This window comes from Rhinolophus ferrumequinum, chromosome 10, assembly GCF_004115265.2.
Source record: "Rhinolophus ferrumequinum isolate MPI-CBG mRhiFer1 chromosome 10, mRhiFer1_v1.p, whole genome shotgun sequence".
Taxonomy (NCBI): Eukaryota; Metazoa; Chordata; class Mammalia; order Chiroptera; family Rhinolophidae; genus Rhinolophus; species Rhinolophus ferrumequinum.
In genome coordinates, this window is record NC_046293.1 from 42,548,865 (window position 1) to 42,563,774 (window position 14,910).

Consider the following 14,910-nt stretch of genomic DNA (forward strand, 5'->3'; position numbering starts at 1 on the left):
CTGTAGGTAGCAAGAACTGGAGACCACACTTTTGAGAGCAAGGAGAAAAGAAATGGCATGTACGTGGTGGAAGGGTAACGTTCACCCTTCAGGTTTTCAGATTATCTGGTCCTCAAGGAGTCTGAAGATGTAAGCCCTGGTTCCCCACCAGTACCTCTGCTTGGAAAAAAGGTGTAATTGAGACGGACCTACACTACTTTGTAGCCATGGGAAACATCGTGAAGTTAGAGCCCTTTCTATTTCTGTCCTCCTACAGTGAACCAAAGCAGATGCTGCTTTAATTTGACCTTTTGCCTTTCAAGGATAAAGAAATCCTGCCTTGAGAAATCTTTCCTCTTACTGAAGGTGCATTATAGAGGCATGAAAAAAAACATCATTGGGAGAAACTTGTACATAAAGTTGTAAATTGTGCTTATTAAAAAACAGAAATAAGAAACTGGAATACTCATTCATCTGAGAGTTTATTCCTATTTCCTCTACTTTCAAAGAATGGATGACCAAGTATTACCTTTCTTGCCCATGCAAATAATGCCCTTCTGGTTAAAAATGTGTAGATGTTGGATTTAGGTGGTTAACTGATAAAATTTGCAAGTTTTATTTCAGTCTTTTCCTATGTCAATTTATATGTGGGACATATAAACTTACTCTGTGGTAGAGTTGGAAGTGCCCATAGAAAGACTCTTCTGACAGGAGAGTAGTAATTTGAATGTAAGTCAGAGATTTTTCTACATGAAACATGAGTATTCTGTCCTTTTCTTCTTAGCCATTGATGTGTTTTAAGACGAAAAAGAAAATCCTTTTGAGAAGCATCTATTGTCTCTTAGTGGGATAACCTGCTTTTCTAGAACTGGCCTGGAAGATTCCCTATCCTGTTTGAACTTCCATCGTGGTGAAAGCAGAAACCAGGGGCTGCAGAGCCCTAATTCCCTGTTCATATGTCCTCCACAGGAAAGTTTCATTCTAATTCCCAAGAGGGAATTCTACTGGGAAGGCAACTTCCCTCTTTGTCTACAATCGTCACTCACTTTTCCACATGGAAAGAGGAGTGATTCCTAGGATTACTAAGATTAGAAGAAACTGACGTTGAGTCTCTCTTTTTTGGAGTAGCCTTTCCTCAGGCTGAAGGCAATTTCTCCCTGTGGCACGCTTAATAGGCAAGACTCTGCCCCTTTACGGAAGTAGGCCTGGAGATAAGGGTTGAGGTCATTTAATCTTGGGGAAGAAGTAGTGAGAAGTCTGACTCTGTGTACAGGTTAATCCAAATTCTCCAATTCTGCATTGCTAATAATACAGCTTATATTCTGGTCTCTGTCTGAGTGTTTCCTGCATATCATTTTTTACAGTTACCTCAGGAAATCAGAGAGGGAAATGTTGAATTATCATACCTCAAAACCTTAATAAATAATTCACTGGGAACAAAAGAACAAAATATATAGGTGTGGCAATTAGATGAGGGCAGTACCCAAATAGCTGTGCCTGCTGCACTGAATGGAAATATATGACTAGAAATATACACCAGGAATGGTCAGTGTCTCCATAATAAAAATTATGTGTGGGACTCTTGAAGAACAGGTGACTGAGTTCATACACTTAATGGTGGACTTCCATAATAGTCTGGGAGACCTGATATGTACCCAATCAGAGGTGTATCCTTGAGAGGAAAAAGCAAATTAGTAGCTGAAGAAGAAAGCATGAGTCATTTTAAACTTAGCAATGGGTGAAGTTTGGGAATTTCAGTTTGTCACTTATTAATGCAGATGGTCAAGTGCACAAAGCATTAAGAAGAAAGATGTGTCTCAGCTTTCCTGACTCCAGAGAGGCGTCTCAAATTCATGCCTGAAGTACAATGCAAACAAGATACAAATATCCAGGGACAGAGAACATATTAGCAGAAGCAGCAGCCATCAGAGCTAAATGACTTTTGCTTTAGAAAATGGAAGATTATAAAAATGAAAAGGGTTACCGGCCAAGCATGGAACTGAAGGAAAGAATTTCCTGGGTCAATAATATAATTTTGCCTGTAGGTCTTTACCTGAGGCTGACAGATCTATACTACGCTTATGGAGGAGGCACTGGTGGTTAAATGAGCATCATCCCAGCATGAGCTACTCATACTAAAAGTAGCTACCTACATGCTTAAATTAACCTGTAACATACCAAAGGTTGTTCCAAATATTCTAAAATTATTTTCATTTCCGAAGTCCCAAGATAAAGAAATTGTCATTGTTAATATAAAAACACCTGAATCAGGTGAATGTTATGTAGACATGCTGGTGCTATCTAGCACAGAGTTCTCTTAAAGGAATTCACCAAATGACTATGAGCAGACCATCCTTAAAGAAGTTGACCCAGATCACTGGTTACACAGACACCTGTCATTTAATTAGCACTCGAACAAGGCCTGAGCCCAAGCAGAAAACTACCCAGTAAGTCAATTCAGCATAATTATACAACGTCTCATTAAATCTAAGATGGTCAATTCCATTTTCATTGTACTTTGCTCTTTCATACGCAGAATTTATATATTTATAAAGCTAATGTCTATCAACTAGCGGGGGTTGGAAAATCCATTATGCTTGTGTTAACATTTCTATTCACAACCGAATCGTTTATTAATCTAGTGCACATCCTTGCAAGTTTTTAGTGAACCCAGGGAGTATTTTGCTTTGGGAACAAAAACTCAATTTATCACTCTGTAAGTCTTAAAACGTATTACTTTGAGGTACAAACCATCGCTAATGAAATGGAAAGATACACGTTGAATTAATCTATACTAGAGAGCTAATGTTCTAGTCAGAAGACAATTTTTTAATTTGTTCACCTTAATAGACTTCATCGTGAGATATCTGTATTTACATCTAAATGTATGTGGACATTATATGCAAATCCACATGCACACTCACATCCATATATTTTAACAAGAGTGATAGAAACTTAATACCATGATGAGTCAGAATAAATAAACTCTCATGGAATACAACTGAAATTTTATTACTCACCATCAAATTCTGCTGGTCCAACTCCTACTATAATTATTGACATCGGAAGTTTTGAAGCCTTCAAAGACAATACACAATTAGTTCACAATTAAGAAACTGAGTTCTTAAGAAAAGAATTAAGAAGAAAGTTAACATCCTGTCTTATTTGATATTTTTTCACAAGTGTTCATTAAAATAATTTTGAACATATTTAAAAATAACAGAATAATATACTTGATTCCACTCTTAAGCTTTCTGAACTCTGTACATAAGTTAATTCAGTGGGACATTCTTCAGAAATGACTAACTTTGGGTAGCATAAAAAATAAAAGGTATTGAACATCAGCTTTTGCTCGCTATTAGCAGCCAAAGTCTACCTGACCTTACTTTGGGTATCTTTGATCTCTTTTTTCATGTTCTCTTCCTATATGCTAATGAGGAAATAAAAGGTACCATATTTGTGAAATAGTGTGTCCTATTCTTCCTCATATATACCCAAGATTAGGAAAAGCAATTTTCATAGTAAATGGGTGAATACAAATGATAATTACAGAAAGTTATTATTAGTATGATTAATTTATATACTAAACATCCATGAGATTGTGAGGAATACTGATTATTTGACGTTATGGCATGTTTTTCCATTATATGCACCACTTAAATGATATCATCACTTTAAATATTTTAATGGTAAAAATGTGAGATACAACAACTGATAGAGTGAACACTATAGCAACCACATCTTCAACTATGAAGGTCATTGAATTATGAAAAATTGTTGCTCAGTGCATCATGTCCTATTAGTTTAAACCTAAATTATTAAGTCCATATTTTAAATTGAACACTAATATCACTGACCGGAATATAACGGAAATCCGTATAAATTCAATCCAAGTGTGTCTAGTTAAAAAATAAACAAATAAATGTGTGAGCCTTTACTCCTCCTCTTTACATTTGCACGTGAAGGTAGTGCTATTAACTTATTTATTTTTATATTTTGGAAATAATTTTGTTACAACTCATCCACACCCTTAGCTTTGTCCTCATAAATTAACAGTACAAATGTATCTGAGTTGTGAAGAATGCAATTGGTTCCAAAAGCATGGGCATTTTGTTTCACTGTCAAGTGAACAGACTCTGGTCTCAGCCTGAGTAGCACAATGCTGTCATTTAGCAAGCCCAAGACTGAATGACCCTACTTACGTTAACTATAGACTCCTTAGTTTGAGCCATATCTGAGATCACACCATCTGTCACAATCAGGAGCACAAAATACTGGGAACCATCCTTTACAGAGGAAGCATATCTGAAAGGGAACAAAAAAGGTAAAGAAAACCACCGAAAATAACACAGTTCCTCTCTACGCGATGACCGCTAAGTATCATTTGGAATAGTCAGCAGGCTTTTTAATCTCCAGAAAATATTTAAACATATGTTAGGAGCCTATACCATGCAAACTCTCAAACATAACATTTTCCTGAAAGAGCACACTAGAAGAACAGCAACATCACTATAATGCTGGGACACAGTAATGCCTGGGTGCCTTAGAAAGTCATTTCGCTAATAAAAGTTGAGCTGGATGGGAGGATGTTTAGTGGAATGGATATAACTTTGGAAAAGAAATGTCCTGGATAAGCAACACATTATGTGTATGAGTCAGTAAATTACTTGAGCTATCTGAACTCTATTTTCTTACCTTTAAAATCAAGATAACACACTTTTGTATAGAGCAACTGTATGTATGGTACTCAATGTATAATACAGTTCTGTAAGTGTAAGCAATAATCATAAATGCTTCTTGTTTTGGAACTAGACAGAGGCGATGGTTACACAACATTGTGAAAGTCACTGAACTGTACACTTTAAAATGGTTACTTTTACTTTATGTGAATTTCATCTGAATAAAAAAATGCAACAGAAAAGCTCGTGATACATCCATCCATAGTTCAAGTTCCTAAGACACTTTAAATTGATAAAAGATGTGTGGGGACAGAGCCCCAGAGAGCGGTTTCCAGGCTCTCTGCCTCACCTGGAGGAGTGCTGGCTCAGGTAGTGAATGAACATCAACTGTGATTGGTTGGCCATCAGCTGTAACCGGTTAGTCAATTGGCTACTTATGTAAGTGTAGGGCTGCGTTGATTGGTTGGTTGGTTGGCAGGCAGAGAGGTGAATGGTGGACTGCGGATCATGTGGCTACTACTATGTGTGTCTCGCCAGGCCATCAGTGAGAATATAGTGGTATGACTCCCCTATCTATGACTCCCCTACCTATGGCTCCGTGGGTGTTCTTTTTGGCCTCACCATATCCTGCGTTCTTATGTGGGGAGCGGGACCAGAGGCCCCGCAGGCCGCCCCGCACGACAAGATGGAAAGGAGAATTATATCCAAAAAAGACAAAATTAGGTTATATAATAACATTTCTAGAACTTGAAGAAGTTTCTCAGAATTCTCACCAAATAACACTCAGTAATTTAGAGGGGAATTTTATGACTATGTTATATTTTATTATATCTCTTTTTTCCATCATGTTGTATATTCTGGGTGTCTAGATTTTATTATCAACAAGTATAACTTTTATAATCTTTAGTATATAACTAGTATTCAGGTCATATCTAGGAATAAGCAAGAACCTAAGGAATTAAGTTTGAACAGGTCAGGGACAGACCAATAACATATCAGGGCAAAAATTATTTCTTGGAGAGCAGGATTAACAACCATTTGTGAACAAGAAAAATATTTACAACTTTGCAATAGACTATAGAAACTAATAATTGCTCATGCTACTAATAAAATGACTGGTAATGTTATAGGTTGATAAAGACACTATAGTATGTGGTCTGTTCACACTCTGTAAAGATAGTGTTTAATTGGTTCCACAACTTATAGTGAAAAATACTCCCACAATATTGAACGGTTGATCTTGGACATTAAGCATTTTGTATTAATTTGATGGTAACACAATCAATAGAAAACAATCCAAAGCAGATATAAGCCTCTTCTATTTTATACTTAAATTTTTTCTTAAGAAAAGAAGTTGGATAATCTCCCTCAGGAACTCATTTAAAAATTTTTAACTACCCATTATTTTTTAAAAAGTATCTCTTAGTATCTTTGCTTCAGAAACATAGGGTTTTATATTTCATGTGATTAATGGAAGGCTATAAATAGTAGTGAGAAGCGCTCCTATGAGTACAATAGCATGGCTTTTATGCTTTTATTGGCACATGATGCTCTTAAAATGGCAAATGTCTACCAAATTCAAAAACAATATGGAAAGTTGAGTATTGTGCAGTCCTATAAATACAACCTCAAGTGGCTTAATGGACTGATTCATTCATTTACTTCCTTCCTTCCTTCTTTCCTTCCTTCCTTCCTTCCTTCCTTCCTTCCTTCCTTCCTTCCTTCCTTCCTTCCTTCCTTCCTTCCTATTTACTTTTTATTTCTGTTTCAGTGCTTCTGGTTACCCATGTTAATATGTCTTTTTTCTTCCAGCTTTATTAAGGTATAATTGGTATACAGAAAACTGCACATAGTTAATGGATACAATTTGATGAGTTTCAACATATGCATACACTTACGTTACCATCAAAACAATCAAGGTAACAAATATATCCATAACCTCCAAAAGTTTCTTTGTATCTGTGCTTGTGTGTGTGTGTGCAGAACATTTTAAATGAAATTTACCCTCTTAACAAATTTTAAGTGCACAATACTTTATTCTTAACTATACACACTATGTTGTAAAACAGATCTCCAGAATTTACTCATCTTGTACATATGCAACTTTATACGAACAGCTACTCTATGGAACCCTTTTTCCCAACCCCTGATAATTACCATTCCATTGTCTACTTCTACATGTTTATTTTAGATGCTCATCTAAGAGGAACCATGCAGTATTTGCCTTTCTATGACTGACTTATTTCTCATAGCATGATATCTTCTGGTCTACCCATGTTGTTGCAAATGGTACGATTTCTTTCTTTTTTTAAGGCTGAATGATATCTCATTGTATGTATGCACCACATTTTATTTACCCCTTCATTTGTTGACGGATATTTGGGTTGTTACCATATCTTTTCTGTTGTGAATAATGCTGCAGATATCTCTTCAAGATCCTGATTTCAATTCTTTTAGATATATATACTCAGAAGTGGGATTGCTGATACCATGTTTCCCTGAAAATAAGACCTAGCCGGACAATCAGCTCTAAAGCATCTTCTGGAGAAAAAAATTAATATAAGACCTGGTCTTATATTATATTATGTTAGATAAGGCCTGGTCTTATTTTACTATAAGACGCATTAGAGCTGATTGTCCGGCTAGGTTTTATTTTCAGGGACACACGGTAACTCTAGTTTTAGTTTTTGAGGAGTCTATATTGTTTTTCATAGTGGCTGAACCAATTTACTTTGCTACCAAGAGTGCACAAGGGTTCCACTTTATCCACATCCCCACTATTATCAAAAAGTCAAAAGACTTTTTGACTTTTTGATAATAGCCACCCTAACAAGTGAGAGATGATAGCTCATTGTGGTTTTGATTCACATTTTCTTGATTAGTAATGTTGACCAGCTCTGTGTATATCTGTTGGTCATCTGTATGTCTTCTTTGGAGAAATGTCTGTGCAAGTCCTTTGTCCATTTTTAAATTTGGGTTGTCCTTTGCTATTGAGTTGAGGAGTTACTTATATATTTAGGAAATTAACACCTCATCAGCTGTAGGATTCATAAATATTTCCTTGCATTCCATAAATTGCTTTTTCATTTTGTTGTTTTCTTTTGCTGTGTGGAAACAATTTAGTTTGCTGTAGTCTCACTCATCTATTTATATTGCATGCTTTTGCTTTTGGTGTCGAACTCGATAAAGTATTGCTAAAACCAACGTTAAGAAGCTTTAACTCTATTTTCTTGTAAAAGTTTTACAGTTTCAGGTGTTAGGTTTAAGTCTTTAACCTATTTTGAGTTAATTTTTGTGAGTAGTTGTAAGATATGGATCAATTCCATTCTTTTGCATGTGGATATCCAATTTTCCCAGGGCCATTTATTGAAGAATTTACCCCTTTTCCATTGTATATTCTTGCTATCCTTGTCAAAGGTCAATTGACTGTACATGTGAAGTTTTTTACTGAGCTATTTTCTCTCGCATTGATCTATATGTTTACTTTTTATGTCAGTACCTTGCTGTAGCTTTGTAGTAAATTTTAAACATCAAGCAGTTTTATGCCTCCTGCTTTGTTCTTCTTGTTTAAGATTGCTTTGGCTATTTGGGATTTTTTGTGATTTCATATAAAATTTAGGATTGTTTTTCCTATTTCTGCAAAAAAAAAATTGCCATTGGTATGTAGATAAGTATTTCATTGAATCTGTAGAACACTTTGCATAGTATGGACATTTCAACAATATTAGTTCTTGCAATACATGAGGACAGGATGTCTTTTCATTTATTTGTTTCTGCTTTAATTTGTCTCATTGGTGTTTTATAGTTTTCAGTGTAAAAGTATTTTGCCTCTTGCTTAAGTTTATTCCTAAGTATGTTATTGTTTTTGGTGTTATTGTAAATGAGATTATTTTCTTTTCTGATAGTTTGTTGTTAGTTTCCATTTATTTGTGAGTATTCCTGATTTCCTTTTATTTTTGATTCGTAGTTTTTTTGTTTTGTTTTGTTTTGTTTTGTTTTTATTGTGGTCAGAAGAGATATGTGGGAATGATTTCAAGCTTCTTAAATTTGTTAAGACTTGTTTTGTGACCTAGCGTGTGATCTAACCTAGAGAACATGCCATGTGTGTTTGAAAAGAGAATGTGTATTCTGCTGTTGAGTGGAATGTTCTGTAATGTCTGTTAGGCCCATGTGGTCTAGAGTGTTGCTCAATTTTGCTGTTTCCTTATTGATTTTCTGGATGATCTATCTATTTAGAAAGTAAGGTATCAAAGTTTTCTAATATTGTACTGCAGTCTATTTCTCACTTCATATATGTTAGTTTTTGCTTATATAAATTAGGTACTTTGATTTTAGGTGTATACATATTTATACTTATATCTTTCTGTGAATTGATCCTTTAAATTTATTTAATTCTTTTTAATAAGTTGTATTTATTTAAAGTATACATGAATATATATATTCACATATAGACAGTGCCAAAAATATACATATTTTAATAAAGGAAAACTGTATTAAAATCGTCATAATATATACGGATAACAAAAGGTAAATACAAGTCCCTTTTGACTTCTGCAGTTACATGAGGTGCTCAAAGTGGTTACCATCAGCATCCAGACACTTTTGATTATGGCAAACTACTGCTTGAGCAACGTTGACCCTTAAAGAATCCACTTATGTACTTTTTTTGGCATATATATATGTGGTTATTACAGTCAAGTTTATTAACATATCATCTCACATAGTTACCATAGTTTTCTTTTGTGTGTGTGTGTGTAATTAGTGAACCTGAAATTTACTCTTAGCAAATTTCCATATTCAGTATAATATTAACCACAGTAATCATACAATACATTAGATATCTAGACTTATTCATCCTACATAAAATAACTTTGTATCCTTTGACCAATATCTCCCCATTTCCCCTTCTCCCACCCTTGGTAACCACCATTCTACTCTCTGCTTCTATGTATTCGACTTTTTAAAATTCCACATATAATTGAGATCATGCAGTTTTTTTCTTTTTGTGTCAATTCACCTAGCATAACATTCTCCAGATTCATCCACGTTGTTGCAGGTGCTCCTTTTCTTAAGGCTGAATCATATATATATATATATATATATATATATATATATATATATATATATATCACATATATATATCACATATATATATCACATATATATATATTATATAAATATTTGACGAGGTGTTATCAAATAATGTGGTGTTTAAACTAATAAAAGAAATTATTATAGTAAAAGACACATTGCCATTAATCCCTCTCAAAATACTCTCCCTCCCTTCAAACACATTTATCCCATCATTCCTACCACTTTCTGAAGCAGTTCTGGAAGTCCTTTTTCATGAATTTCTTTAGTTGTGATGTCGTGGCTGCCTTGATATCCTAAATCTATTCAAAATGTTTACCTTTCATGGTCATTTTGACTTGGAGAAGAGCCAGAAGTCACACATTGCCAGATCTAGTGAATAAGGTGGAGGAAGGCACATGGTAATATTTTATTTGACAGAAATTGCTGTCCCAGAAGTGATGTGTGACACAAAACCTTTCATTGTGATCACAAAATATGGTGAATGCTGCTGCCGAGTGCCAGCTAATGGAAAGGCAGGGATCTTCAGTATGGGAAGTGGCGCAAGGAACCTTGGCAACAGTGTGTGACAATTTTCAACTTGTTTGGTGCAGTCAGTCGGGAGTGAGCTAAGGTTGAGAGAAGGTGTGTTTTAAAGTGTGCTGTACATCACCCTCCATCATGACAACGTTCCACATCACACATCACTTCTGATATATGGCAACTGCTGTCAAATAAAAACATGACAGTGTGTCCTCATCCATCTTATTCACCAAATCTGACACTGTGTGACTTCTGGCTCTTCCCCAAAGTCAAAATGATTCTGGATGGAGGCAGCAACAACAGCACAACTGAAGACCTTCAGGAAAGAAGACTTCCAGAACTGCTTCAGAAAGTGGCAAGAACGATAAGTGTGTTCAAAGCAAGGGGGAAGATTTTGAGGGAAATTAATGGTAATGTGTTTTTTACTGTAATAATTTTTTTTATTTAAACATTCACTGTATTGTTTAATCATACCTTGCATGCGTGTGCACGCACACACACACACACACACACACAATCACATAAGTTGACCTTTTTATTATGTAATGACCTTCTTTGTTTCTTGTGACAGTTTTTGATTTAAATTCCATTTTATCTGATATAAACATAGACACCCCTGCCTGCTCTCTTTTGGTTAACATTTGCATGGAATAGCTTTTTTATCCCTTCATTTTCAGCTTATGTTGGTCCTTAAATCTAAGTTTAGTGTCTTATAGACAGCATGTAGTTGGATCTTCTTTTTTTAACCATTCAACCACTATGTATCTTTTGATTGATGCATTTAACTCATTTACATTTTGGTTTTCTTTTGAATCACTAGAAAGTATATGTAAAAGACGAGGAGAATATAGTCATATTACCAAGCGAGATAGGGCTAGAGTGTGAAGCACATATAGTAAACTAGGAATTTCTCTGAATTTGTTGTTTTATCTTAAAGTTCATAGAAATTTGCATTTTACTTTATAATAAATATGTGCTTATTTTAATGCTTTATATTTCTTAACTGAAGAAAATTAATGCTGTACAAAGATACATGAGTTTATGTGTGGCTCTCACTATTGCTTAGATACACTGCTTTGAAAATAAATTCCCCTCTACAAAAGAACTATTCAATCCATTTTAGTCTTTATCACCATCAGCACCATAAATCAATCATTTTAAACTACTCATTGTTTTTCTGGTATTTACTCTACACATTCACATACTGTTGCACATTGCTAGTTAATCTAAATTTCAAACAAAATCATATTTTCTACTAAAAGTATTATATATTTATGATAAAGTAATTTAAATGCTACAGAAATGTAGAAAGTAGAAAGTTAGATGCTGATCACATCCTAATCTTCAAAAAGATAGCACTGATATACAGACTTACAGATTCAAATTATATTTTAAATGCATTAAATAAGCTTGCTTCTTAAAGGGACCTAGTGATGAAGGCTTTTATAAATTGCATAATAAAATTCTTATTATTGAAAGCCCACTGTCTTTTTCAATATATAAGTTATATTTTAATATTACTCTGACAAATCTGAGGGAGAGGTTAGCTTTCTCAGGGTTTTGGTGCTCAAAAAACATATTTCTTTGGAGTCTTTGTGAAATACGTTTCTGGGATTCTTTTTAGAAACTCATAAATGGTTGGCTCAGATTTGTGAAATATTCTTTCCGCTCATTAGTTCAAAGGACTAGAGAGGGCAACAAAACAAGAAACTGACTCAGAAATGTTTTGTTTAAGTAGTTTAATTTTGACATACACAATGAATTAAATCTTCATGCTATATGAAGGGATACATTTAAACAGTTCAATACAAAGTAACACAGTAATGTTTATGTTACTAAGTTGTTTTCCAAACTACTTTTGGCAGTATAATGAAGTGACCAACTGTGTCCACATAACAGGTTGTTTTGTTGCACTTTCTTTTGTGAGTCTTTACCTCTTTAGCAGAGATAAAAAGGTTTAAGTATGCAAGGCATTATAACATGGTAATCTGAAATCAGATTATTTTGTTTGGAATTTTAGCTCCACCACAAATGGCCACTCTACATATCTACTTTGTAATCGTAAAATACAAATAACAACACTCTTGTCACCTCTTAGAGTTACGAAGATTAAAAGAAATAACCTACATTATAGCACTAAACATGTTGCCTGAGATAGATTATGAACTCAATAATGACTGTTATTTTGATTTTATTATTATTGATCATACAGATGAAAGAAATACAACACATTCTTTAGATTAATTTGAAAATTAGTTATGGACATTCCAAAATAAAGAAATGTTATTTCCTGAAAAATGAAAATTGACTTTAGCTGATTATCTGGATCCTGGATCTTTCTCAATATCAAAAAAAGAAAAAAAAAATTGGCCAATAATTAGACATTGATAGATCCCTCTAAAAACAAGAATGTGACAGCCTCAAAACAAGTAATTGGTTAGGCACAGGAAAAAAAGGAGTATCAGTTAGGAAACAGTGAATATTATTGAAGTCAAGCAAAAAAAAAAATAGTGACATTTTCATGATAGACTGAAAAGATAATTGATATTTTCATTGGTATATTTGCTTATTTGTGAAGTAATAAATTGGTCAAATATACCAACAAATGTATTACAGATAATTTTAAATTATTGAGGTATGAAAACAAACCTTTGGAAAAAATGACCTAAACAGGAATGTGAAAATAGTAATTGCCATATCCAAGAGGAAACTGAGATTAATCAACGGATGAGTAAACCTCCATTTTAGTCAAATGACGTATCTATAAACACATGATTTCCTTAACATTTTTCTGCCTACTGTTATTAATTAATGAGGTTTAAATATAGTGCTATAGACATTAAATATATTATTACGCTCATATACAACAGGACCTAGAAGTATTTCTCTGATTTTAAATTTGTTTTCAATTTACAACATAATGGTAATACGTTTCTTTTGGTAGATGTGATGGTTAGTCTAATGTGTCAAGTTGTCTAGGTTATAAGATCCAGTTATTTAGTTAAACCCAATCATTGTATTCCTATGAAGGTATTTTGTAGATGTGGTTAACATCTACAATCAGATGACTTTAAGGAAACAAAATTACTTGATAATGTGGGTGGGCCTCACCTAATCAATTGAAGGCCTTAACAAAAACTAGTTTCCTGGAGAGAAAAGAATTTTGACTCAAGACTACAACAATATCAAATCCTGCCTGAGTTTACAAACTGTCAGCTTGCCCTATAAATTTATGACTTGCCAGCACGTACCACTGCATAAGTCAATTATTTAAAATCAATCTCTTTATATATCTATCTATACACGTAGATCTTATTGATTCCATTTCCCCTGTGAACCCTGACTGATATAGTATGTATTAGTCACAATCATATTTCCCACAGGTCATTAAGATTGACTAAGGATTAACATTCGTTTCCTATTATAACCTTATTTATTAAAATATACTCATAATGTATGGCATACAGAAAATTCAATTAAAGAAACAGGTATGAATTTCTCAGTATAAAGTATTGTGAGGTTAAATCACATTTCCTCTCTTCAATTTGGAAAAGATCTATATGTAACAATGGAATAGGATCAAATTAGTGAGTGCTGTGAGAGCTATACATAGATGACATCACAGACCAGAAGTAGCAATTCTCTATGACTGAATTGTAGTACATTTGGGAGAGCATGGAGGAAAAATGAAGTTGGATGGGTGAGTGGTAGTTGGACATTGGAAGTTCTTGAATACTGAAGTGTTTGAACTTAAATTTGTGACAAGGTATCAATAGCTGTTGAGTAGGATTTTTTTTTACATTATTTGAAATGCTCTTCCCTGGACAGCTCAGTGAAACGAGGACCGAGAAGGCAGAGAATTAGAGGCAGGGGATTGGAAAGCCCCAGAATAGCAAAAATAACCTTCAAGTTTTGCAAACTTGATGCCTTGAGTCTTGACTATTTCACAGTGTTGTTATCTCATTATTATTAGCTCAAAAGTCAATAGTCTTATGACATAGATTTTAGTTCTAGAAATAAGCATGCACTTAAAATTATTATTTTTTAAAAAGAGTAAGAGTTAGCATTTATCAAGATGCTTATATAAAAGTATTATAAATAACTACGCTTTTACCAATAAAGAAAACTCACTTTTCGAAAGGGAACAAAATCAAGCAAATAAGAAAGTATGGAAAAAATATTTGCTTTTGACTTTCCAAAAAATAATTTTTAACGACAAATATTGTAACACATGCATAATTTATTTGTTAGACATTTGGTGAGTACTTATCTCCTATATGATAGGCATGGTGAAGTACAGTTGAAATGCATTTAAGAGTGACAAATGCACAAACATCTTAGAAACAAGTAGTAACTTGTCTTTTACTTGACAATTTTGGGTCAGACAGAAATTGTCTGTCTGAATAAAAACAAAAATAAAACAAAACTCTCGAAGAATAAAAGAGAAAGACATTTCTTATAATCATAATAAGAAATGCTAGATATATGAAACTTCAAATTGTATTGGAAGGAAGAAATGATTCCCCAAAAGCAATATCTTACTGGATTTCTTATTTTCTCTCATTAAAAAACAACAATAAGAAATTATTATATCCCAGATTATTTTCAAAGATCCTGAAAATCTTAGCTGGCAACTATC

General features: G+C 33.8%; 1 protein-coding gene across 1 annotated transcript in view; it reads right to left on the minus strand.

The window, feature by feature from the left end:
- CPNE8 (copine 8) overlaps positions 1 to 14,910 on the minus strand; it is a 177,822-nt gene that overhangs the window by 11,402 nt on the left and 151,510 nt on the right. The window contains exons 17-18 of the mRNA XM_033118275.1: positions 4,182 to 4,284; positions 3,000 to 3,057 (exon numbers count right to left, since the gene is read on the minus strand). Coding sequence (XP_032974166.1) covers positions 3,000 to 3,057; positions 4,182 to 4,284 — 161 coding nt within the window. The remainder of the gene's footprint in view (positions 1 to 2,999; positions 3,058 to 4,181; positions 4,285 to 14,910) is intronic.